Genomic DNA, 26,444 nt, shown 5'->3' with positions numbered 1-26,444 from the left:
TGACAGCACCTCTATGAAAATACAGGAAGAGAAGCCATACTCCAAGAAAACAGCCACAAGAGAGAAAGAAAGCTTTAGGGGCAGAGTTGAGCTGTGTTCTATCCTGATCTCTAGTTCTTGCTTCCAAAGAGTCTACTTCTAGGTTCTGGCATTAAACCTGGCAGCTCTTGGCACCTTCCAGTGCATGCAGTTTCTGGTTCCTGCCTTTATAGGGACAGAAAATAGCATTAGTTGAACCCCTGTAGTGTGTCTTACACAGTGCCATTAATTTCTGAGCACGCTTAGAGCAGAAAGTGGTCACCTTCATTTAGATGCAGAAGCTGAGACTCAGAGAAGCTGGTAGTAGCAGAAGCAGAAGCTGTACATTCTTGACCTCACTAACTCATTCCATCCTCACGACAACCCAATTTTTTATCACAGTTTTATTGATGAAGGAACAGAGAATTCAAATGTTAAATGATTTTCCCAAAATTGTGGAACTGAGGAACGATGGTAATTTGGGAGGGAGGGGGCTGGAATCAAACTGCTTGACCCCAAAGTCCCCACTCTTTCTACATTCCAGGCTGCCTCTTGTCTCTAGGCCTCTTTGCCTCATTCCCAGTGATGCTTCTGTAGATCTAGTTTCATTTCTATCAGGAGGGCAATGCCTGCTTCTGGGCAATGCTGCTCCCCACAGCCCAGGTATGACTATTAAAATACTTAGCATCTTGATCTAGCCACCCTGGGCTGGGGCAGCACATTAGCCAAGGAATTAGGAACTCTGATCTCCCCTTTCCAATGACTGCTTTATCCTCTGATTTGGGGGGAACCACTAGGGTCAGCCCTTCCACGCCATCTCCCTACGTCCAGGGTTTGAGGTAGGACCATACAACTCACAGCCCAATTTGTTGCAAGATTTCTTCTAGGTCCGAACACCCACCCTCATTCTTATGAGTCACCATTGCTGCCAACGCAGCAATTATTAACACAACCACCTAAGTGCCTTTTAATTTTAATGCACATTTATTTGAACTGCAGGCTGAATCACCTGGGATGTGTTAGGAAGATTAAATTGAGGATTCCAGTGACTCATTTATAAATGTTTCCAGGGAATGGCAAGAAATTGGAGGACTATTTCCCACCAAAGAACAGAGCCCTGGCTACCTGCCCAGAAGATAAATCCCATCTGCTGAGTCTCAGAAAAGACTCCACCACGCATCTTCATTAGGGTGAAATAAATAGGGAGACTCCTCTTCTCCAGGGAGAAATCCAGCCAGGGCAAAGTAAAATGGACATATGGCAATAATGAAAGGTTGTTTGGAATATATATGTTTTGATTTAGTATTTGCTATCATTTATAAACGGGGAGGTTTTCCATGAAACTTAGGATTTTTGTCTTTTTTTTAAATTGGCCTTTCCTACATGGCAACAATGAACTGGAATTTATCAGTGATTGCCCCTCTTTAGTCACTGCACGTGCTTTAAATTTCAATACAGGACTCAAATCTCCTTATTTTCTTCTTCCATCTGGCCTCTTCACCTCATTTATGTTTCCTGCCTAGCTCTGGCATATGACCGAGTACCACACCGCTGGCGTAAGTGAATCCTAACACTGTTATGTGGCCTTGAGAAAGTTCCTCAACCCCTCTGGGCCTAGGTTTCTTCTCTTATAGGGTGGGCATTAAACTTGATGGCCTCTTGCGTTCCCTCCAGCCAAGACTTTGAACAATTGGCTTCTGCATTTTCTCAAATTTGAATCAATGTAGATGTTGACAAGTTGATTTCTCCCAGCCTGGCCTGTGGATTGCCACGACCACAGTAACTAGAGTCAGCCATGAAAAATCAACTTAACTGATGCTTCCTGCGTGCAAAGTACTTGCAGATCTGAAAATTCTAGAGCTAGGAGGAACCTTGAGAGAAACAGGTCCTGACCCCTTGTTTCATATAATAGGAAAATTGTAAAGTGAGCTCTGCAATGTGACAGGGCAAAATCTCGCACAGCCTGCACAGGGCTGCCAGTCAAGAGCTTTCTGTTGGCTGGATTTATCAAAGACAGAAATCCAAGTCCAAGTGTTCTGACTCCAAGTTCACTGTTCTGTGCTGCTCCTAAATTTGTGCTATTCCAGATATTGCCAACCCTGCTTTGGTAACTCCGAGCACGAACCCTAAATTTTCTGATGAGATCAATTTTCATTCAGTTTCAATGAGATAAAGATAGAGAGAAAAGTGACAGAGAAAGGGATCGAAGTAGAAACCCAGAGCATTACCAGAACTTATCAAAGAAAGGATGTAGTTTGCAAAACAAGTTTCCTGAGGACTGTCATCCAGGTGAGTCCTCCTAGCTCCTGCGTGTTTGCAGGAAGATTGCATTCTAGATGTGGGGCTCTGATTCTCCTGCCAGGAGCACACAGGTCTGAACAGGGGACGCTAAAAGAGTCAAAGTTCTCAGGGCCCCAGGAAATGAGGCCAGTGGTGGGACTGAAAGCAGCAGGTGGTGGGGAACAGCTGCTCTCTGAGAAGCTGCTTGCCCCCAGTCATTGCTGCCACATTCGCTGGGTACCGGGTACCATAGACTGAGATTTCAGGAACAAAGCCCATCAGAATCTCTCTGGATAAGGATCTGAACCTCAACATTTGAGGCCCCACTCTTCCCTGGGGCTTGTCCTGTTCTCCTATTTGAAAGGCCAATTAATCTCAATCTGAACTCAATTCAAGGAGCTTCTTGGAGGGCTGCAAACATTTTAATAGAAGACTTGACAGCAGAGCTCTCTAAGGCCTGACTCTGATACTTCCATGGTGGGATTTCAGCTAGTGTGATCTCTGTGCAGGAGATATGTGGGTGCGGTGAGGGGTGGGTGGACAGGGAGACCTTCCTGTCCTTCCTAAAGACAACTGTAACAAGGCCCTCCTTACCCAACAGTACCCTCCAGCCCCGGATGACTCACTAACGAGAGCTGTCACGATCTCCTCCATGCTCTCCAGGAAGCTGCTGAGGTGCTGGGTGAAGGGCAGGTGTGGGGAGGTGACTTGGGCGACCACAGCCGCAGCCTCAGCCCGCGTGGCTTCTGAGTGGCTGTCGTCAGTCAGGATGTCGGCCAAGCACAGAACGCCATCCACCTGCCGATGGAGAGAGGGCACAGCCCTGTGCATCCTGGGAGAGCACACGCTCAAGATAATAATGAGAGAGACTCACAGCCCAGCCTGGACCCCAGTGACTCTGGGGGCTTATCCTTTGGCTCCAAAGAGATCATTGACTTCCCACAGCATCTTAGACAGTGGACATCAGCGGGCGTCCAGGGGCTAGGCCAGGGCATCCACCAGAGTGAATTGTAGTAGAAAGAACAATCTCTTAGAAATCTCACATCCCTGAGTTCACATCCTAGCTCCCTCTCGCTTGGTCACTCAGCCTCTTTGAGATTGTTTTCTCATCCACCAACAAGGTGTGAGGAGTTAAAGAGATGAAGCAGGTGATGCTGGATCCAGAAGTGATGCTTAACAATGTTGGCGCCCTCCTCCCTTCCTTGGGTCGGCAGCAGGCTGAGCTCATCAGCATCTTTCCTCCCGCATCTTGTCCTCCACCACCTTCCCCCCGTAGAGAGAGGGCTGCTCCCCTGGAGGCCTTGTTCTCTCTGCCCCACCAGAGAGAAACAGACCTGGGCAGAGTGGAACCTGAATGCCAGATAAAGACTGCAGCTTCCAGTTCTGCTCCAGTCGGACCTGCTCTTGGCCTAGTAACTCCTGCTTACTGAGTGCTTGCTATAGGCCAGCTACACTGTGCATGTGTTACTACACCATTAGTCCTCATAACAGCCTTCTGAAGGCAGTGCTGTTGTATACAGCGTATGTGTTATTATACCATTCATCCTTTTAATAAGCTTCTGAGGTCAGTGTTGTTATTATCTTCAATTTACAGATGAAGAAACTGAGACACAGAAAGGTTCATTGACTTACACAAGATGGCAGACTTTAAAAGCAGTTGGTCTGGGATTTGAACCACAGTGGTCTAGCCTCAAAGCCCATGGTTTTGAAGAGGCATCACACTGCCTTCTAAGACGTGACACCTGAACTCAGACCCCAGCCTCCAGCAAAGGTGAGCAGGTGAGATTTGTTTAGAGAAAAGGCAGTAACTTGCTAAGGTTAGCTCAGCAGTGCCCCTACAGCCCTCCGACGCCCCAGGACACCCGCCTGCCTGGGGACCCTGCCACCAAGGGCCAAGGAGACCTTCCCTTGTGAGGAGTTGGCGTGGGGAGGGGCGAGGCAGGGAAAGAGCTGGGGTGAGGTGAGGTGGGGAGGGGCCTGCGCTGCTGCCCTACACCTGCCGAGGGCCGGCCTCCTGTCCCTGCTCCCTTACTTCCTGCCACTCAGCTTCGGCTGCTCTCCAGAGGCTGCATTTTGTTTGACTAATTACCCCCACCATGTTCTGGGCCTCCCTTAAATGCTCTTGGGAGTCTTAGGCCCATTAATTGTGAAAGCGTTTGGCAATCTCAGACTCAAAAGAGACAAATGTGGAAACAGGAGTCCGGGGAACTGTCCGCAATAAAACTCACCTGGATGTGCTTAATAAAAGAGCAAACAGGAAGCAGCAGTCCCTGCAGGACTGGGCTCGTGCCAGGTGTTTGACTAACAGGCCTCACCTGGGCCCAGGGAAGGACATGGGGCCTAGAAACAGGGAGCACCCCTCTTACTGCCAACCTAAGACCCCTCTGAGGCTTATCCGGTTCGTCCCCTTCCTCCTTCCAGCACCATCCAAGGCAGTAGCTAGGGAGCAACAGGGTCTCTAGTGGGGGAATGTCTCAGCCAATCCTATTCCCTAATCTCATCTTGGATGCAGACGGAGTTGCATCTCAGACCCAGTTGGGAACGGTGGTCAGACCCAAACCTCATCCCCAACGTCTGCTGGGAGATGGGCCAATCTGAATGCACCAGAGAGGCCAAGAGGTGGATGGTCCCGGAGGGTCTGTGCCCCTCAGGCCCTGCACACTAGGCATGCTTCCCAGCCCAGACTGCCACTCAGCAAACTCACTGAGCACAATCTTCCTGGGCACAGGCTGAGTGCCAGGCTTTGCGCTGGAGCAGTGGGGCAGGGACAAGTGACCCGTCCTCAAGTGACTATTGGACAATGTGACTTCTGGTGAGGATGCTCCGTGGGAGACCTCCCGGAAGCCACTCTGACTTACTGCCCACACCCCAGCTCGGGGAGGGTGGCCCTCCTCGGAGCTCATGTCCAGGCACATCTACTGTCATAACAGAATTTATCGCACTGGATGGCCATGTTTCTCCAAGTGGCATCTGTGGATGACACCAAATTCACTAAGAGTTTCTTCAAAACACATTCCTGGGCCTCACCCAGACCTATTCAACCAGGCTCTCTGGCGAGGCCTGGAATCCGCTTTTTAACAAGGTCTGAAGCAGACTTTATACACCAGCAATTTGGAGAAGCACCCTGGGATGTGATTCTCCACTTCCTTTTCTGTCTGGCTGTCTCTGACATCTTCCTGGAAGCTCTGCAAGCCTGGGGACCACAGCTTATGCACCCGTGACTTCTCCAGGGCTTGCACATAGTAGGCTTTCAATAAAGGGGAAAAAATGCAAGAGAGAAAATGGGACCTAGGTGTGTCCTAAGTGAGGACACACTTTAGACGAGTGAAGGTAAAGAAGTGGCATTGCAGGTGGAGGGGATATCGTAAGCAAAGCCCACTATAGGAAGGGGCAGCTTTGGAGAACAGCCAGCTTGGGAACATGGACCCCAGGAAAGTGACTCTGGATTGTCATGTGGACCAACTGTCCAGGCCTCTGGCTCTGATGTCACTGACCGGCCACTTGGCCTCCTGCTAGCAAGCTGCCACCAGCCCAGATTGATCTCCGTATCCATCACCGTCTCAGCAACTCCAACCCAGTCCAGATTATCAAGCAGAAGCCCCTGAGGGACCCTCCACCACAGGGCTCTGGGCCTCCCAGTGCCTGAACCAATGCCTGCAGTGTCAGAATATGCACAGGCTCTGGAGTCACACCTACCTGGGTCTGAATCCTGCTGCCATATCTTACTAGCCAGACAATTTTTGGTACCTACTTTGAGCCTTTATATATAATGGGAAGAAAACTACCAACCCCAGAGGCTGCTGCAATCTGCAATTGTTAACTAAGAGAATGCAGGTACAGTGCTTGCCACATGGTGGTACCATCACGCCACCTTATCCCCCCCTGGCGGTTGCAGTCATCTCTCCTAGACTTGGGGCCCTGAATCCTAGCTCGCCTCACTTTGCCTGCCCCAGCTGAGGTCTCCCGACTGGGCTTCTCTCCAGGGCTCCTTTCTGCAGGCTCCTCTGGGCCTGAGACCCCATGGAGAACCTCAGCCCTGTAGGTTGGGGCCCACAAGTTTACCCGCTTGCTTGGACGACTTTGGGTCATGCAGCCCAGAACTAGAACTTCTAAAAGGTCAGTGACTCCTCTTTTAATACCTGACCAGGAACAATAAGATTAATAATTACAATTCCTGAGAAGGGAACAGAGAGAAAAAGTACCACCCATGCATCTCTAATGTTCAACAAACAGTAACTGAGCCCCTTATGGTGAGAGATGCTAAACTAGGCAGACTGATACAGAGATGAATCAGGAATAAAATAAGAGACAGAAAGACAGACACATAGAGAAACCAAAGGTGGGGGATGGAGGGAGAGATCATATGCTTAAAAGGATTGGGGAACTTGACTGGTACAAAACCCAGCCTGTCCATTCCTCTCTTATTTGACCTTTCTGAATCATCTCCCCCTGCTGAGAACTCTCTCTATCTAGGCCTCTCTCCTTCCTGGGCCTACGCAATACCCACTTTTGGGCTCACCTCCTCCTAGCTAACTGCTTCTTTTTTTTTTTTTTTTTTTTTTTTGCGGTACGTGGGCCTCTCACTGTGTGGCCTCTCCCGTTGCGGAGCACAGGCTCCGGACGCGCAGGCTCAGTGGCCATGGCTCACGGGCTCAGCCACTCCGCGGCATGCGGGATCTTCCCGGACCGGGGCACGAACCCGTGTACCCTGCATCGGCAGGCGGACTCTCAACCACTGCGCCACCAGGGAAGCCCCGCTGTTTCTTAGCCACAGGTTTTGCCATCAGCCCACTTTGTACCACCTCAGTCAATAACACCCAAACCCAAGTGGCCTCAATGACTCACTATGATGACCCCCTAGCCCTCCAGCCCTGACCTTCTTTCCCAAGATCCACATCTACATTTCCAGCCTGCTACTGGGTCTCTTGATGTTCGGTTCTAAAACGAATTTTCTGGGGCATTTCACAGGCATCTCAAGCCCAGTTCACTTCCGGCTGAACTGCTCACCTTCCCTGCCTTCCCTCCTCGCTCCCTCTCAGACCCAGGTGAGAAGTCACCTCCTCTGTGAACATGCACCTTCCTCCCCCAGACAGAGGGTCTCTGTTCTCCCAGCTGCCACACCGCTCTGTTGTGCCCACAACTAGAGCACTTATCGTGCTGGATCATCCTCCCCAGCTTACATGCCCATCCCTGCACTAGATCTGAGCTGCTCAGAGCAGCTCCTGTACTGAATCTTCTCTGGTCTCTAGTACCCAGCTGAGGCCTGACACACAGTGGTTAACTTGTGAAGTGTGGGCTGAATGACGAGGAAACAGAGGCACAGGGTGGGGAAGAGACTGCCCAGGCCACGAAGCAAGGTAATGCCAGGGCCGGGACTCCCATCCTGGTCTCCCCGCTCCTGGCCCTGTGGCTCCTCTGTGGGGCCTTTGGTGGGGCAACGTAGGTGAGAAGCCGGTGAGAGGGCCAGGTCAGTGAGGGCCGCTCAGCTCAGCTCCAGTGAGGGCCTGGGAGCAGCCCAGCCTGAGCCAGCTTCCTCCAACCCTGATCCCACTTCCTCCAACCCTGATCCCATTTCTGGAAAGTCTCCATCCCCAAACGCCCACTTCCCATCCTCAGTCATAAACTTAATGATGCCAAGAGAACAATCTAATCAAAGCACTTTCACATCCCTAAAGAAATTGCTGCTGGAAGCACTTAGAGGTAATTAGCTTTTACCTAGCATGGAATGGGCCTGGGCAGAGGACAAGCTTTCCTCACGGGAGCGTGCTCACGTGTTGGTGAGGATGGTCTGGCCTGGTCACTACCTGGGCCGTAGGATCGATGCAACAGGAGTCTGCTACAGAGGGAATGGGTGGGCTCGGAGAGTCTTACTGGGCAGTGGGAGAAGGAGTGTGGAAACCACGCAGTTGAGGAATCCAAGTGTACTGTAAACATCACGTCCAATTTATGAGCAATGTCCTCCTGCCGGTTTTTGGAAAAGCATCAGTGGTGGCTTTGATGTGAATATCAAAGGGACACTGGCTAGTATACAAAGGCCCATCATATATCAGTGGTGCTGGTCTGCTCCTTCCTAATTCCTTTTTGCATGTTTACTTTTTAGGGAAAGGCAGAGGAGTTGATTGTTGTAACAGATAAACAGATTCATGCAAATGCAGTGATAACTCAGCCTCAGTGGGGGAGCATGAGCTAAAGACCCCCCACATTTCCTCCTTCACCTTTCTGTCCACTTGGACACCAAAAGCCTGAAGAAAAAATAGAAGACAAGTGGGAACCACAAAGCAGTTGCAATCCTGCTCATGGATGGATCTGTCTGCCCAGAGTACAGCCAAAGGGAAAATTCAGGCACAGTCAGAGAGTGAAACAGGGTCGTGCCCAGGGAAGCAAAGACAAGTGTGGGCCAAGGGACAGGGCAAAACATTCGGTGGAATAAAGGAACCTACGAGCCAGAAACAGGATCTGATGAGGGCAAGGTTCAGGACAAATTCTGTGAACAATGTAAGGGGTTAAAGGCTCACTTTATAAAATGACGTATTTGTTCTAAGGAGTGGTGGTAGAGCTGGGAGCCCAGTAGAAAGCCACAGAAGGTGAAACGGGCCTTCAGGAGGATAACACTATCTTCCTCCCAAATGAACGCATCCAGACCCCACTCAACTTCTTTTGCTTTTTCAAACAAGAATCTTTGATTAAAAGCCAAATGTCAAAATAGACAAAAACAAATATGAATATGTAATAGGGAATGGAACAATGGATGGAAAGGATTATATAACCAGCTTGGCAGCAAAGTCAGTGAGGTGAGTTATTGAGGTGGAAAGAAATCAAGAATTAAATCACTTAAGAATATAAATGGAAAATAATTTCCCTGTCAAGCAAGTGATTTTCCTTAAAGCAGATTGTCGAAAAGATGCTCTGGAGGCATTGGGTAGTGGAAGGAGTGGAGTTTGTGAGAAGGTGTCAAAAGGTCACTAGGAAAAAGTTCATTTCCCTTTGGGTGAGGGTCACTAGGCATCTGCTGATGTGAAAGTGCCAAGTTTTCAGCAAAGCGCTACTGGCACAGCTGGGGATCTGAACTGTGCCAATGGGCTTCTAGACCAGTGGTTATTTGCCTGGTTCTCAGATGATTAGAATCACATGGGGAAGTTTTAAAATACTAATGCCTGGGCTTCACCACCAGAAATTCTGATGTAATTGGTCTTGGGTGGAGTCTTGGCATCAGTATTTTTAAAGACTCCTCAAGTGACTCTAATGGAGATCCTGGGTTAAGCACCTCTCTTCTAGAGGTAGCTGTGGTACAGTGGAAGTTGCACAAGCCTAGGAGTAAGAAAAACCTGGGTTCATAACTTAACTGTGCTACCTGCTGACTTGGTGAAATGAGCAAGTTACTCATCTTCTCTAAGCCTCAGTATTCTAATCCTTAAAATGATAATAGCCACTTAATGTAACAGTGAATAAAATATCAAAAGCATTCCCCCTGAAATCAGTAACAAGACAGAGGTAGCCTTTATGGCCACTCCTACTTAACATTTTACAGTGGCCCTAGCCAATGCAACAAGACAACAGAAAGAAATAAAAAGGTATAATGATTGCAAAAGAGAAACTGTCATAATTTATAGATCACATGATTGTGTACATGTGTACATGATCCAAACCTGTATAAAATCCAAAAGAATCTACACACCATTAAAATTAAAATTAATAAGTGGGGCTTCCCTGGTGGCGCAGTGGTTGAGAGTCCACCTGCCGATGCAGGGGACACGGGTTCGTGCCCCGGTCCAGGAAGATCCCACATGCCACGGAGCAGCTGGGCCCGTGAGCCATGGCCGCTGAGCCTGCGCGTCCGGAGCCTGTGCTCCGCAACAGGAGAGGCCACAACAGTGAGAGGCCCGCGTAAGGCAAAAAAAAAAAAAAAAAAAAAGTGAATTTAGCAAGATCATTAGACACAATATTCAAAATTGTATTTTCTATGTATTAAAAACAATTAGAAAATTAAAAATTTTAAATAACACTTACATTAGCATAAAAACATACCTAGAAATAAGTCTTAAAAAAGATATGCAAGATGTCGACACTAAAAATTTAAAACATCGCTGAAATTAAATACAGTCTATATAACTAGACAGGTACGCTGCATTTATTGACTGGAATACCCTATACTGTTTAAGAAGTCAATTATCCCAAAATTTATTTACAGATTTAAAGAAATGCCAATCAAAATCTTAAATTATATATAGAAATGTAAAGAACTTAGAATTACCAGGATAATCTTAAGCAAGAACAAAATTGGAGGATCTATACAACCAAATATTAAAATTTATTATAGACTGCAGGGACTCAGCCAGTGCCATGTTGGTACAAGGATGGGAAGAAAGATTAACTGAACAGAAAAATAGGCCAGAAACAGATTCATACCTGCGTCATCACTTTACCTACAACAAAAGCACCCCTTTAATTCAGTGGTGAAAAGATGGTCTTTTTGATAAATGGTGCTGGCTCAATGGGATATCATATGGAAAAACACTGAATCCTGAACACCCAAAAAATTTAATTTGAAATAGACCATTGACCTAAATGTGAAAAGTAAAATAATAAAGCTCCTAGAAGAAAATATAGGAGACTCTCTTCATGATTTGGGGGAACACAAACCTTTCTTAAATGGAGACAAGAAGCACTAACTACAAAAGAAAAGATCAATAAATTGGACTTTATCAAAGTTAATTTCTATCCATCAGAAGACACCATTAAAAGAATGAAAAAGCAAACCACGGACTGAGAATATGTACTCTCGATACATGTATCTGACAAAGGGTTTGTATGTAGAATATGTATTTTTGAAGCTTATAGATTGATAAGAAAAACAACTCATTTTTTTTTAATGGGCAAAAGTGTCAAACAGACATTTCACAGAAGATAACCGAATGGTCAATAAGGACATAGAAAAATCGCTCAAAATTATTACTTGTCAGGGAGATGAAAATTAAAACCATCATGAGAGATCACTCTATGTCCAAGCAGGCCACAGGAAGGGCACTGCATGTCCAGCTATCACAAGGCTTCAAACTAATTATCTGTACTTTCTTTTTTTTTTTGGCCGTGCTGGGTGCGGTACATGGGATCCCCTGCACCCCTGCAGTGGAAGCACAGAGTCTTAAACACTGGACTGCCAGGGAAGACCCAAACTAATTATTTGTACTTTTATTTATTTACTTATTTATTTTGCGATACATGGGCCTCTCACTGCTGTGGCCTCTCCCGTTGCGGAGCACAGGCTCCGGACGCGCAGGCTCAGTGGCCATGGCTCACGGGCCCAGCCGCTCCGCGGCATGTGGGATCTTCCCGGACCGGCCACGAACCCGTGTCCCCTGCGTTGGCAAGCGGGCTCTCAACCACTGCGCCACCAGGGAAGCCCATATTTGTACTTTTAAAGTAGCCCAAGGGAGAATGAAACACTTCTTTGGAAACTGTGTGTTCATTATCTGTGTGGGTCTTTTCATTGCCCTTCTTTCTCTTGTCCTATAAGTCTCTTCCTCTTTCTCATCATTCTTTGCTCTCCTCGTCTCTGTCTCTGTGTGTGTGACCAAAGGACCCACCACCTGCTGTCAAGGGATGGCGGATGCTGGTTCCTGTGCCTCTGTGCTTTGAGGGCTGGCCTGCTCTGTGCTGTTGGTGCCAGGCTGTTCCCAGGAAATGGGCCCTCCCTCATTAAATTCTGCCCCGAAACCTGCACATTCTATCTTCCCTCAATCTCCTCACTGTCTCCCCTCCCTGCTATAGCAACTTCCTTTCCCCTGCTGGCCTCCTAGCTGGCACTGGCCCTACTCCAGAAGCCAAAGGGAAGCCAGTGCTGATGGTGCAGGCCCCACCTCTGCACCCCGTCCAGTGCCCTGAGCAGCCCTGGCTTCCTTCCCTGCGGCACAGCGTCCCTTCTCCCCAACACAAGAGGCGTGGCCGGGCTGCAGCTGTTGCTCTTTTCCACCAGGTGGCGCTGTTGCACAGCGCATGGGGACCCGAGGCCCGGCTGAGCTGAGCCTTCGCCCGCTGCTGCATTTAGGACTGAGGCTGCCCTCTCCAAACTCAGGTTTGGAGTGCAGCACAGCCCCGGAGCCAGCAGGGCCTTCCTTCAGTCTGGACGATACTGGCCCCTGATCTCTAAGTGAATCTCACAGGGAGAGGAGGGGGGAGGGGGGCAGAGTGCCTAATTCTGTTCTCTCCTCTTCACATCCTGGCCTCCCTCAAGTCCCCCCACCCATACCCTCAAGGCAGATGGAACGCGTTGGGAGACTTGGCAGGTGGGGAAGGGAATGAGCCACACCCCCTCTAGAAAGCCCCTTTGCAGGTCTGAGGAAGGTGACAGTGTCAGTCCCCACTTCTGTCTGCCTGTCCACAGTCACAGCACAGACAGCTGACCTGGCACCCTCGGGTTCTCTGCACAGTCCGCCATCCAGGGCAGTTGAAGGCCCACACCTGGGGGCATGAGAGCTGGCGGAAGCTGATAAGGGTAGGTGGGTTGAGCCCCAAAGAAGGGTGAGGAGACATCTGGATCTCATTCCGAGGCATTTTCTCTCTCCCTCTCTCTAGGAACTACTACAAGGTAAAGAAGGCGCTTCAAGTCAGATTAAGCAGAGTTCTTGCCTGGCATCCATAGGTCCTCTCTCCCCACCCAGCCTCACTTACTTATTTAGACCTGACTCCATGAAGACAAAGTAGCTGCCTCGCTCTGGAGTCTGCACACGATGGTCCTTTTCGGCTAATGGGGTGGGGGGCATAGCAAACTGAACCTAGAAGCAAAAATGGGGTTCTCAGCCCCAGGCTCTGCCTCTGCCACTGTCTCTATGCCTTCCAGCCTCAACTTCCCCTTCTGTAAAATGGGCATGACCATCTCTCCCTGCCTTCCTTGCAAAATGATCATTTGAACCAAATGAGCAAAAGGATGAGAAAAACCGGTTTACTTTTTTTGCAGATTTGACTTATTTCTGACCATCTGCAGCCCTACAAGGGGCAAGCAGTGGAGAGAAAGTCCTGTAAAGCAGCAGCTAGAGAGACAGAGCCTCCCCACCATCCCCCAGAACCCGCTCCCTCCCACCCAGGGTCTCTGGGTCCAGGCCTCCCTGTCTGCAGCCTGGCCCTTCAGATGTCAGGACATCTCAATCCCAAGAAACGGGGATGAGGTGAGAGAGCTGCCTGGAGACAGGCAGCAATTTCTCCATTCCTCGCCACTGACGCTTTCCTTCTCAGACTTGAAGTTGAGCCCTCCTCCCCTCCCCGCTGCTCATCATTAATTTCTCCATCGATTTTCATTAAGCTCTCCTCTTGGCTCCAACACAGGATGAATTCCTTATTTGAAAAAATGAAATAAGAGGGAGGGGGTGGGAATAAAAAAAATCTCTTTTGAAAGCAAGATTGTCTCTGGTCTCAAGTCTGGAAGAGGCAATTACTAGAACCGTCTTGGAGGTTGTCTGAGGCTGTCTGAGCATTGGGTTTGGAATGCCCCCCACCCCTTACGGCCCTAGATTCTAGGTTCCTGCCCAGCCGCTCCCTGGACCCCAGTCCCCAGTCCAGCTCTAGTCCCCAGCCCCCCCCCCCCCCATCCTGGCCCCTGGCTCTGTCCAACATTGACTGCTGCAACAATAGTGCCCTGATGGTCCCATTACCCACTCAGAACAACCTGGAACTCTGCCAGGGCCATGGCAAAATCCCAGGACTGAGGCTTTCTGGGAGCATTGCAGGATTTTCCCCAGACCAACCCGAAAATGTGAAGACAAACAGGCCAGGAAAGAGGGAAGGGAAACAGACACAGGCGATTTCTTCCTCCAAGCAGGCCCCACCTGCATTGCTGCATCACATCATCATGGCAGCCCCACGGAGGAGGTGGCGTCCCGTTTTATAAAGAGAAAACCAAGGTTCAGAGAGGACTCACTTTCTAGCCCCCTCTCAACCTCCCCCAAAACCAGCAGTTCTCACTCTTGGTAATGCCAGTCCACCTTCCCAGCTCTACTCTGCCCCAAGGCTGCCCTGACCAGTCCAGGTGGGCTAGGTCACCTGGCCACCAGACAGAGTTGGGTCCATCTGCTCTCACTGGGCTGTGTGGCTCTGAAGCCCTCACTCCCTCTTTGGCCCTGATTTTCTTCATCCCATCTTCTCCAAAGTGGGTCTCAGAGAACACTGCCTCCTCTTCTGGGCTCCCCCAACTCACTGAGCACGGAGTTCCTAAAAGACTTAGAGCCCCACTGGCCTACTAGCCAGCTGTGGAGTCCCTCTGCCGAGGCCACTTTCCCCTGGCCTGCCTGGGAGCTCCACCTTGGTCCTCGGGGCCCAGCTCCACTGCTTCCTTGCTGCTGCCTTCACCAGCACCCCAGGCACAGGTGGTACCACCAGCCTGCAGCTTCTGATAGCCATGGGGCTACCACTTGGCCAGCTCATGTGGGAGACAGGGAACACAGCTGCCTGTCTCTCCTCCCAGAGCCCAGCGCAGGGGCTGGGGAATGAGGGGTGACTCTCTGCTGAGGACACAGGATAGACTTCCTGAAACTCGTTGCCCTGGCAGGAGCACGATGGTGAGAGGCTGTGGGCAGGATGAACCACACCTCTGAAAAGAAAGCGTGGAGACTTGAAAGACCCTTCAGGCACCTCTGCAGAGGCCTTTGCTATGTCTTGACATCTCGCTGCTCCAAACCTGCTCGGGGAATATCCACGTCTGCCCTCTTCCCGGACCAGTACCCAGAGCCTGGTTCCCTGGGAGCCATTGCCCTGCAGTCCCCACCTCAGAAGGGCCAGCTCTTCCCAGGGTCACAGAGTATAAAGAACATGGGCTTTAGAAACCAGCCAGACGTGGGTTTGAATCCAAACTACACATTCATGAGCTGAGGGAACACGATCTCTGAGCCTCAGTTTCCTCACCTGTAAAATGGAAAGGTTGTAGGGACTCGTGCTCCAGCCCCACTGACTTCTCCACACTGTGCCCTGGGCAGCATCTTTGGTCACGCTATCCCCTCCTGCTGGCATGCCAGAGCTCTCTTCTCCACCAGACCATCATCTTCTTCAGGTCACTCATATTCAAAACCCCGGCAACTGGCATCACACCCGCCAAAATCAGAATAGCTACCATTTATTCAGCGCCTCGTGGGCGCCAGGCACCAGGTTACTGCAATCTATTTATCTCTGACAGCCCTAGGAGGTAGATTTCATCATGCGCATTTGATTGATGAAGAAACCACACCTCTGAGAAGTTAAGTAACTTGCCCGGGGAAACGTGTCCAAGTTCGTAGGTGGGAAAGCCTGGATTCCCATACAGAAGAGCCTGACTCTCAAAGGCCACAGTTTTCCCGGAGCTGGGCTGCTTCACAACAAATGTGTGATGACGGAATGAATTAGTAGCGTGATGAGATGGTGAGGGACTGAGTGAGCAGGCAAGGAAACGAGTGAGTTGAAAGTAAGTGAACAACTGGATGACACAGAAAGAAGAAACAGGTGACTGGGTGAATCTATGGCCCCTCGAATGCTCCAAGCCCAACAGAGCTCGGGCATCATGCAGCAGGGCCAAGGATGGATGGGCTGTCTGGTGACCTGGCTAGACTCATACTCCGCAGGGGTCTGTGGGTGATTTAATGAACCACTTTAAGGTTGGAGGGAAGCGGTGGTGGGTAGCCGCATGACAGAAGTGGATTTTAACCAAATCCAGCACATTTCTTGCTGCCAATTAATTACGGGAGTCTCAGGGAGGAGGCTAGGCCAGTAAGTCAGGGGGAGGCTAGGACTTTGACATTATCTAAAGAGGGCATGAACTGTGCCGGGTGAGTGGGCAGCAGGCGAAAGCCCCAGGGCACCTGCGTCCCACCTCGCCTCTGCCTTGCCTGTCGTGCTGCGGCTTCTGCGAATCAGCCTGTCCCCGGATTTCTTCACCTTCCGTCCTAAACGTGGACAACGGGTGACCTCACCAGAGCATCTGAGGCCAGCGCTCAGCAGCCGGATCACAGAGCCCATGTGGGCAGGACCTGGGGGAGGGACAGGGGATCCAGGCCCTCCTGGGTGTCTCTAGAACATCTCACAGCTTTGGAAGCAACATGACGTGGAGGAAAAGAGCATGGACCTTAGCCTCACGTATTGGAGTTGAGTCCTGGGTTGGCATAATGGTTCACAGCCCAGGCTGACTCTGGCTCAGCAGAGCTGGGATTAAATGATCGCCAGGCCATCTATTAGCTGTGTGCGCTTGAGCAAGTTGCTTCACTTCTCTGAGTCTCCCTTCCTTCTACAAACCACATGGATGATAACAGCACCAATGGATTAACGATTAAGTGACGCCATGAAAGATGGGGTTTAACAAAGTGCTTGTCCAAAGCAAGTATTCGATAAATGTTATTATCCTTTTAGTCACTGTCATGATGTCCTTATTACCTGATAGAATAGGGGTCGATAAACATTTTCTGTAGAGGACCAGATAGTAAATGTTTTTGACTTTGTGGGCCTCATGGTCTCTTGCAATTATCTAATTATGCTGTTGTAGAGAAAAAGCAGACATAGAGAACACCTAAACAAAGGAGCCTGGCAGTGATCCATTAAAACTTTATGGATCAAAAATTTGAATTTCACATAATTTTCATGTGACACAAAATGTTCTTCTGATATTTTTACAGCCATTTAAAAATGAAAAAAAAATTCTTAACTCATGGGCTGTACGTGCCAAAAACAAGACAGCAGGATGACTTCGGCCCACAGGCTATAACTTGCCACCCCCTGAGCTAAAACGTAAGCTCTAAGAGGACCAGGGGTTTTGTCTGTTACGTCACTTCACATCTCTGAGCCTCGGTTTCTTTGTCTGTATAATGGGGATGCTTGCACACTCAAGGCAGATATCAAATGGAATCAGGCTGCCTGTGAAGACACTTGGCAAGTTCTGTGACTGCAGAGCTGTAGTAGCTGTTTCCGACCACACGGGGGCTCCTTTCTGACAAGACTCCCTCCTGCTCACTGCCGGGCACAGAGTTATTTCAGAAGTATCTGCGTGTGGAAAGTAATCTGACCTGGAGGAGGGGAAAGCCCAGAGACGGTGACCTTCTCCTGTGCGAGTTGGGGGTGGGAGAATTAGGACTTTGGCCAGAAAGAGCAAGGTGGTCCGGGTTTAGCGGCAGGGATTTTTTTTGGCAGTCTGAGAGTATCCATTAAACCAGTGAGTCAGTGAGGTCGACTGGGCATTAGACAACCAGACGGGGTCCAAATCCTGGCTCCAAAACTTACTCTGTGATTTTAGGTGAGTCACTTACACTGGCTGAGACTCAATTCCTCGTCTTCAAGGTGAAGATATGAATCGTGCTCACCTCACGAGGTTCTGGTGGGTTAATGAAGGGAATGCGTGTAAGGGGCTAGCTCAGCACGGGGCGCTTAGTAAGCCCTCAGGCGCTGAGTGTCCCCCGTCCTCTTGCTCGGTGGGTAGGGGCTGGCTCCCAGGCCGGTGGCCCACCTGGCCTGGGAAAGACGCATTGGCGCCCTCTGGCGTTGGAGCCCCGCGGGAGAAATTGCCTCCACAGCCTTCCCAGCTGCACAGGTTTTCACTCTGAGCAAAGAAAGTCCTGCTGTCTTTCTTCCCTGGATTGAGGTTTCCCTGCTGCTCTGCAAACTCTCTAAAGCCAAGAAATGTACTGCTTTTGGAGAACTGGTGATTCTAGTCCCTTCTGCCTTTTCCTCCCCTTATTCCTGCCAACCAGCATGAAAGAAGATGAGAAACAAACGCGTATGGCCATTTCCCGCTGTCTAAGGAAGAAGATTTTATGGGAGAAGAGAGGATTATTCAGCACATGAAGCTGGAAATGCTCGATGCATTTACTTCATGGAGTCTGTGTGTCTCGCCACTGCCTCTCTCCTCCATTTTATCACCTAAGCAAGCACACACAAAGGCTTCTGACCCCATGGGAAGGGGGCACCCTGTCCAGAGGGCTGGCACTAGCTCCTTCACCACTTTGCTGTGTGACCTCAGACAAATTACTTCCCCATTCTGAGCCATAGCCTTCTCATCTGTAAACTGAGCAGATTTCCCATGCACCCTCCATCCTCAGCTAAAAGCACCTCAGAGCCTGTGATCCTGGGACTCTGTCCCATAACCTGAGCAGATTTAGAAAGAAGCAGGGTAGAATGTAAAATGACCATCTGTCTAGGAGTCCGGACCAAAGTAAAGAAACTGAGGGTAGGGTGGAGGTTTTCTGGGCAGCCAGGACCAGACTGCGGGAAATGGATGCAGAGGAAGGGGAGAAGTTTGCTGTCCCATCCCCATTTAGACCAGTCACGAGAACAGACTCGAGGTACCTACCCCTCACCCTGCAGGCACCACAATTGTCACCAGGTCATACCAGGCCTTTCTATCTCTCTTCCATAAAAAAAAATCAGCATCTTTCCTTGAAATGTGGTTGAGAAATCCCCAAGTGTCGGCACTAGCCTCCCAACCCTCCTGCTAACATCCCTGAGGACCCAGCTGCAGGCGCAGACGCACTCAGGCAGAAGTGTTGAAGCAGCCTCAGCCCTACAAGCTGGGGTAATTGGGAGGTGGTAGCTGGAATCGGTCACGTTGCCCTAGGTTGGCCTGGAGCTAGGCACCTGGGACTGTCAAGTCATCACCTGCCCTCCAATCTTGGCCACCTCCAGTGGTGTTGACCCATCATGTGCTTGGACTCCAGTTTCCCTTTCCCTTACCCAAGCCCTCTTTGGGTGGAGCCCACCTGCTTGCCCAGGCACCCATGCCCACCCTGCTCATGCCTATCCTGTCCCCGGAGGAGCTGGATCCTCTTCCTTCTGCTGGGGTCCTGCCACGAGAGAAGGACCAACCGCCCTTAACCTCGACACCCCTCCCCACCTGACTTGCCTGCCTCCTGCTGTGTTCCCCCCCACCTCCCACCCTGCCCCGCCAACCAGGCTCTGTTGGCCACTCCACCCAGGAAGTGCTGAGTGTCTCTCTGGACCCTGCCTTTCCCGCTGAGCTCCTCAGTCTCGGCCCCCTTCATGTCTTCATCGACCACAGTCAAGATCCCAGCAGCCCCACATGAATGATGCCTGGGAACAGGAGGGACTCGGGACTTGCTCTTGCCAGACGTCCACCAGGAGGTCGCTCTCCCCATTCACCCACCTGCTCAGGGACCTCAGGCCCCGCCCAGCCAGCCAGCTGCACCCTTACCTTCTCCAGCTGGTGGACACCCTCCTCCACGCAGCAGATGGAGGCCAGCGTGCGGAGCGCCTGGGGGTACAAGCACCGGAAACTGTCCTGCCGGCAGACCTTGAAGAGCGCCACGACCCCACCCTCCTGCCAAGAAAAAGAAAATGTCACATGAACTCACCGTGTGACCTCTCCAGGGGCCGACTCAAGAATTACTGATACCCCTCACTCAGCAGGTGTGTTTTGGGGTCTGTAGGGTGGCAGAATAGCCACCCCAAAATATGCTGCTTTAGTGTAAAGATTATTTTGAGCTGAAGGCAATTAAGAAGAAGCAGATACAAAATAAGATCTCTGTCCTCTCCCTATTTGACTAAAAGCAGGACATAAATTTAAAAAGATTATACCCCCTCTCCCCTCTCTACTAGGAAGAACAAGAGTTAATCGCTGGAGACAATATTAGACCCTTATCAGCCTGGATTTGGAACCAGAGGAATCCACATAGCAGACTTCAGTCTTTATCTACTATTAGTTTCCCATCTATGTGTCTTCCCACAATTTGCCACCCCTAGAGAGTCAAGGTTCTCTTCCTTTGTCTTACCACTTCTCTAAAAATATACCGTTCCTTTGCTAAGATGCTACGTTAAGCCCAAGTTCTAACCAAACCTTTGAGTTACTCATCTCTGACCATTCCCATGCATAAGTACAGTGCAAGTGCTAATAAACCTGTTTTTTTTTTTTTTTTTTTGTTAATCTGGCTTTTGTCAGCCCAATTTACAGGGCCCCAGCCAGAGAACCCAGGAGTGTAGTAGTAAAAAAGAATGTTTCCTCCCCTCTGGTTTCTACACACACACACACACACACACACACACACACACACACACACTCCCAAGCTCCCACATGTGTTACAGTGAAATGCCACCTCCAGGAATAATGTCACTCTTGGTAATCTAAACTGGAGGCGAGGGGCCAGGGCAGGCACACGTGCTGGGGCCAGGCTCAACCCCAGGTAACACGGCTCCCAGACTCCTGGCAACACCCCTCAGCAGCCGCCATGGAATAAGCCTAGAGTTGTCAGAAACAGGTTCTAGAAACAAGTCTGAGGCAGATGGAGGGAACTGAAAGCTAGATGCCTCGTGCTGGTTCTCACTATGCCGGTGACCACCTGTTACTTCTCAGATGCTCCCACCACCAGGGCAGGCACAGAAAAGGGAGCTTATTTACCTCAATACTATAATTTATTTCCATTTGGGGGGTGGGAAAAACTGAAGTCCAGATGGGTGAAATAATCACCCCCAATCCACACTGGTCTTGTTTTCACTCCTTCACTCCAATTTGTAAAAGGAAAAAAGAAAAAAACCTTTAGGATTGATCCGCCGAGCTCTTGAATGTGAACCTGTACTTTTCCTTTTTGAGACCTTGTGGTGACCTCCCAGGAGAAGTCTGAGAGGATTTCTGAAAAGAGTCTGGGAGTGAGGTGCTCATCCTAACTGGACATATTTATTCTGCAGAAAAATCACTGAAGCCGCCTTGGATCCCGGAGCAAAGTGAGAGAGAACAACAGATCACAAAGGCGACTCACCACACGTCCAGCAAACTGGGGGCAACCCCACCGTGGACATCCACGTCCAAAGCAGGGGAAGCTGGCTATCCCACATCTGGCTTTGCCCTGTTTCCTCCTTCTCCCCTTCCCTGAGGGCTGGAGGGGTGCCTAGGAGTGGCAGCAGGAAAGAATGCACGAGCAAGTGGTCTGAACTTGGTCCTGAGGGGCACTTGCCTGTAACCGCGCCACTCCTGGCTCTAACTATGCCCACTGCCCTCGGTTCCCCAAACTGAGAAAGATGTTACAGGAAGAAGGAGGTGGGTTCAGCAAAATTACCATCCCCAGTCAGATTTTTCAGAACTCTCTCAACAAAAAATGTACTATGCACGAAACAGGCACTGTTCTGTGTCCCCAGGGACGTAGCAGTGAATGACTGAAAGGATCATGTATGAGTAACCAGAAGAAGCAGCAATGACCACTACGGCCCAGCACAGCCTCACTGCAATGTCACCCCAGATCTCCCCTTCCCCACACCCCACGATGATAAGCCCCGGGCCCTTTGCAGTCTAAGAGTTTGCCTGCTCACCACTGCAGGGACCAAGATGAAAGTATCCAATTCTGGGGGAGTTCAGAATTTCTGACATTTTATAATATTCCTCCTTCCTTTTAGGGTAGTTTATTTGGTGGGAAAGGACTGGTACATTTGTTCAGGCAGCACAAAAATATTAATGGTTTATTATATGCCAGACCCTCTGCTGGGCACTGCCTCAGTCCCTGTCCATGCTGAGCTCCTTGTCTGGCAGACAACGTTAAAAGCAGGAAGAAATCTGGGTAGCTGTGTATTGAAATGGGGAGGGGTTGCAGGGTTAAAAGAGCACAGAGTAGGAACTCCTGACATAATCTGAAAGGGGATGGTTATAGAAAGGTCAAAGGGTCACTTAAAATGATGTGATTTTAAATGCACATCATTATTCTGATAAAAAATATGCTCTGGTATGGGGACAAGACACATACCCCTCTGAATTCTTGCTCCACAGTCTTTTATCCCTGCCTGCCTACTTTCCCACGGTTCCTGGGACATCTGATAAGGGTTGCACATAAAGACCTTACCCAGAGAGTCACTGACATAAGATCAAATTACTCTTTAAAGTAAGAAGAAAGAACAGGAGTCCTAAAGTCTCCCTGGCCAGGCTTGTTGGCTATTAATGACCTCCCACCAGATGTAAATATATATATATATATATATATATATATATATATATATATATATGTTTATATGTTTATATATGTATGCATGTTTATATGTGTGTGTATTTAATCATATATAGTACAAATCTTATTTATATATGTACAATGATAGATAGATATTTACGTCTGGAGCAGACAATGAAGAAATGACGCCAAAGAATGGGAGGCAGAGAGCCAGGATCAGTGTGGCAGCCTTCCTTTGGCTCAGGAGACGCCAAGTCTAGCATAACTATATTTAAGCCTCTGCATTCTCATTACATCCTTTCCCAAGCCTGTGAAAAATGGTCTTCTTAGCATTTTTAGCTACTAGGAGAAGAAGGGGGAATCCTGAACCCAGATTGAGGGGATTCTGGTTCAAATCCTGGCTCTGCTGCTGGCAATCTTTGGTTAACAATGGGGTTGTGACAGCTACATGACTCAGCTGTTGAAGGAGCAGTGAGTTAATGTTGTGAAAGGGCCGAGCACCCAGTGAGGGTGGGTGGACCTGGACAGCCAGGTTGGGATCAGGTCACAGAAGGCATCCTGGTTAGAAGGGTGTCTCATACCCTCATGAAAGGTGTCCCAAGGGCTGGAATATGTGGGAGGGAGAGGAGATAGAAAGTGAGATGGAATGTGAAGCCCCCATTGAGGACCGAAAAGAAGCACTCAGCTTAGAGTGGGACCAGGAGCTGCCTGAGCTTGTGGAATCGCACTGTTGGCTGGAGGTTGTTTAATTTTATAGAAAGCTCTGGGCTCGGAGCCCAGCTGTATAATGGTATGCATTATTCAGACAGGCTCAGGGTAAGCTGTCATAAAGCTGGAGGAGGCCACTTGAGGGGTGTGTAGGCTAGTGGTGGGAGGAGGATAATAGAGGAGCTGGAGTGGCGAGGAGGGGGTAATTCTAACAACGCACAGGGAAGTTTTCAGTGCTCTGCACTCAGGAAGGAATGGGATTATTTGCCACCACTGTCATAGGGAGGACTGGGTTTATTTCTCGGCCATCAGAGGAACCCAAGGGGATGAGAGGATAGACCTCAGACAGGTTGCCCAAATCATCTCATGGGGGTAGCTCAGATGGATGAAGGACCCAAGGACAGACCACACCGGGCTCCAGGGAGGTGAATGAGGAAGGCCACTGGGGGAAGCTGCCCCACATCTGTTACCATATTGGGCATATTTCCTGAGCATCGGAGGTGAGGATGCTGTGCAGGGCATACCAGGAACTCCCAGCCCCTTTGTCACTGTCAGGACTGGAAACCCAAACATCGATTTTGCTGGAGGACCTAGTCTCTGCATCTTCCAGACTGGGAAGATGGGAGTCATCATGGAATCATCTCTCTGCATCAACCCTCCGTCTACTCTCCCCCAAGGACTGGAGACAGAAGAAGGTTGATATTAAAATTCTGGAGTCAGCAGATCTAGTTAAAATCCCATCTGCATTTAATGTGCATGAACTTCTCTCTGAGCCTCTGTTCCCTATTCTTAAAAATGGGAATTATAATTATAACACATCATTAGATTATCCGGAGGATCAGATGAGATGATGAAGGGAAAGCTTAGTGCAGTGTTTGACATATAGAAAGGATGCAGTAGATAATAAAGATTGTGGAGAGGGGAGGAAGGCAAGGGAGGATGGGGATGAGGAGAAGGCAGACAGGAGGAAGAGGAGGGAGCCGGGCTGCTGAGAGGCAGTTCAGGACAGCAAACAAGAGCATAGCCTTTGCTGTCAAACAGCCAGGTTCAAATTCACCTTGGCCACTTACTAGTGGAGATTTTTTTTTTTTTGCGGAGCACAGGTCCGGACACACAGGCTCAGTGGCCATGGCTCATGGACCCAGCTGCTCCGCGGCATGTGACATCTTCCCGGACCAGGGCACGAACCCGTGTCCCCTGCATCAGCAGGCGGACTCTCAACCACTGCATCACCAGGGAAGCCCACTAGTGGAGACTTTTAAAGCTCCCTAGTGATGCTAATATGCCTACAGGGTTGAGAACTTTTGAGTCACACTTTGGCCCAAGAAGCTGAAGGGCCAAGGATTGAACCAGAAGTCACCACTGTGGGCTTTAGGATCATGAACTCTGAATTAAAGAGACTTGGGTTCTAATTCTGACTCCACTCTTTATCAGTCGTGTGACCTTGAGTCAGCCTCTCAAACCACTTCCTCAACTATAGATGGGAAAAACATGATAACTACTTGTTTGGATGATTTTATGATTTAAAAGAAATAACGTTTGCAAGGCATTAAGCACAGTGGAGAGCACCCTTAAACGTTAGCTATTGCTGTTGCACACAATTTACTTCTCCCTTGACCAGAGTTGACAAGCATTTACCCTCCTGTTCCAGATCTCCTTAAAGGCTTAGATCAGTGAGTCTGAGAGTGGCCATGCCTCAGAATCCCCTGTAGAGCTTATTAAAATGTGGATTCCCAGGTCTTACCCCAGGACCTCGGTAAATCTTGGAGGGCGACAAACCATTTATGTTGTGTTTTCCAAAAACTCCCTGAGGGATTGTGCTGCAGGGTTAGGACTGGGAACCACAGAGCTGGAGCATCTTCTTGTGACTGACATCTTAAGTCTATTGAAGGATGTAACTTTGATTCCAGTTAGATCATTATTCTATCCCCAATGGTAATGTCATTTCTCAAGTTTAAAAAAAAAAAAGAGGCAAAAATAAAACAGAAGGCCTTAGCAAGCCCCCTAGGGAGCTACCAATTGCCTGTATTTGTTCTAAGTGTTTGGATCCAACACTTAGAATGAGTGCAGGGGCAAATTGACCATGAAGTTAATGAATTACAACTCCCATGTAATTAATGAAAACCACCGCCCTCAATTTTGTCTTTCCTTCATGTCATAGTGCAGTGACAGCAGGCATTTTTAAGATCCAGCCAAGAACCTAAGGTGGAAGGTATGTTGGGTTTGGGTTTGGTGGGATATGTGAAGATGAGGGAGGAGGGTTGATATTTATAACAGACACCTCGTGAAGAAAGATGATAGAGGCTCCAGGGGCACCATCTTCTTGTCTCAAGTGGGAAATGAAATCGAGGAGTTAGCCACTATTAAAGATGGAGACACCAAGGCCCAGAGAGGGGAGGTAACTCTTCCAAGGTTACATAACAAGCAAATGCTAGAGCCAGGACAGGCTTCCTAAGCCAGCTGTCCCCACCAAACTAGCTTCCTCACACTCTCCCCAGGCCCATCACCTTGGCCCCCATCCATGAAGCTCACCTTCGCTATGATGCGGCACAAGGGAGCCCCCTCTTGGGTCAGGCTGAACAGGTTCCCTGTGGTGGATTCTGTGGTGTAGATATTGTCCGAGGCATCGATTTTTCTCACCAGTGCCTAAGAAAAGAGAGCAAAGTCTGATGGTTACTCACTCATCTACCTTCTGCTCACCTTCCTTAATGGAATACCCAAGAGTGTCCTGAAATCGGTAATCCTGCCCCATCTCCACTACCCCATGATGGGGGTGATGAGTTTCTAACTTAGGGAAAGACATGAATCAGGATGAGGTCTGAGCTACATTTCAGAAATATGGGATAATTTCATACCCCTGGGGCATGGACAACCAATGCGCCCCACTCTAGTCAATCAGAAAATCAACTCTCATCACTGATGGGCTCAGCTCATCACTGACGGGCTCAGCAAGCACCTTTTTGCTATTCTACTGGCTCCTGATGAGAACAGAAACCATCGGTGAAATAAACAAACCATCAAGTTGAAAACCAATGAGTTGCTACAGATATGACCAAAGAATTTGCTCATTTTGGATGGCCGTTAGCTAAGGGCAAAGTCCCGCTGGGTGATGGGTTCAGGAGATGAGTCAAGAGAAACATTCTACTCTGTAGTATCTTCCTGCTCAGAGGACATTTGCCTTAGGTGGACAGCCAGGCCAACACAGCAACCTGGTATCCTGTCAAAGACTGGGTAGCTCAGTGAGGAATGCCACTAATGACAGCTGAAGGATCTAAGGCTGGTGGTAAGAGGGCCGGGAATGACCAAGCACAGCACCCTGGGAGGCTCAGGAAGAAGAGCAAATGGAAAATTCATCAACAAATGGGACATGAAGATTATTCCTAGAAGAGTTTAGCTTATTTCTGGGAGAAAGCTTTTCACGGAACTTGAAACCACTTCATAATCAGTCATTTGTTTTGAAGGTTGTGATTCATCAATTAGAGATGACTCCTACCTGCTAATTAATGTTCATTGCTTGAGTTTCTCCTGGGAGGTTGTGGAGATGGAGACTGGGGAGAC

At 49.3% G+C, this 26,444-nt stretch overlaps 1 protein-coding gene across 1 annotated transcript in view; it reads right to left on the bottom strand.

Moving 5' to 3' along the window:
• INSC (INSC spindle orientation adaptor protein) overlaps window positions 1–26,444 on the bottom strand; it is a 126,102-nt gene that overhangs the window by 23,314 nt on the left and 76,344 nt on the right. The window contains exons 6-8 of the mRNA XM_060017323.1: window positions 25,419–25,532; window positions 19,448–19,573; window positions 2,925–3,096 (exon numbers count right to left, since the gene is read on the bottom strand). Of these exons, the coding sequence (XP_059873306.1) occupies window positions 2,925–3,096; window positions 19,448–19,573; window positions 25,419–25,532 (412 nt within the window). The remainder of the gene's footprint in view (window positions 1–2,924; window positions 3,097–19,447; window positions 19,574–25,418; window positions 25,533–26,444) is intronic.

Source organism: Delphinus delphis, chromosome 8 (genome assembly GCF_949987515.2).
Source record: "Delphinus delphis chromosome 8, mDelDel1.2, whole genome shotgun sequence".
Classification (NCBI taxonomy): domain Eukaryota; kingdom Metazoa; phylum Chordata; class Mammalia; order Artiodactyla; family Delphinidae; genus Delphinus; species Delphinus delphis.
Note: the sequence above shows the minus strand (reverse complement) of the source record. Positions and strands in the feature narration are given on the sequence as shown.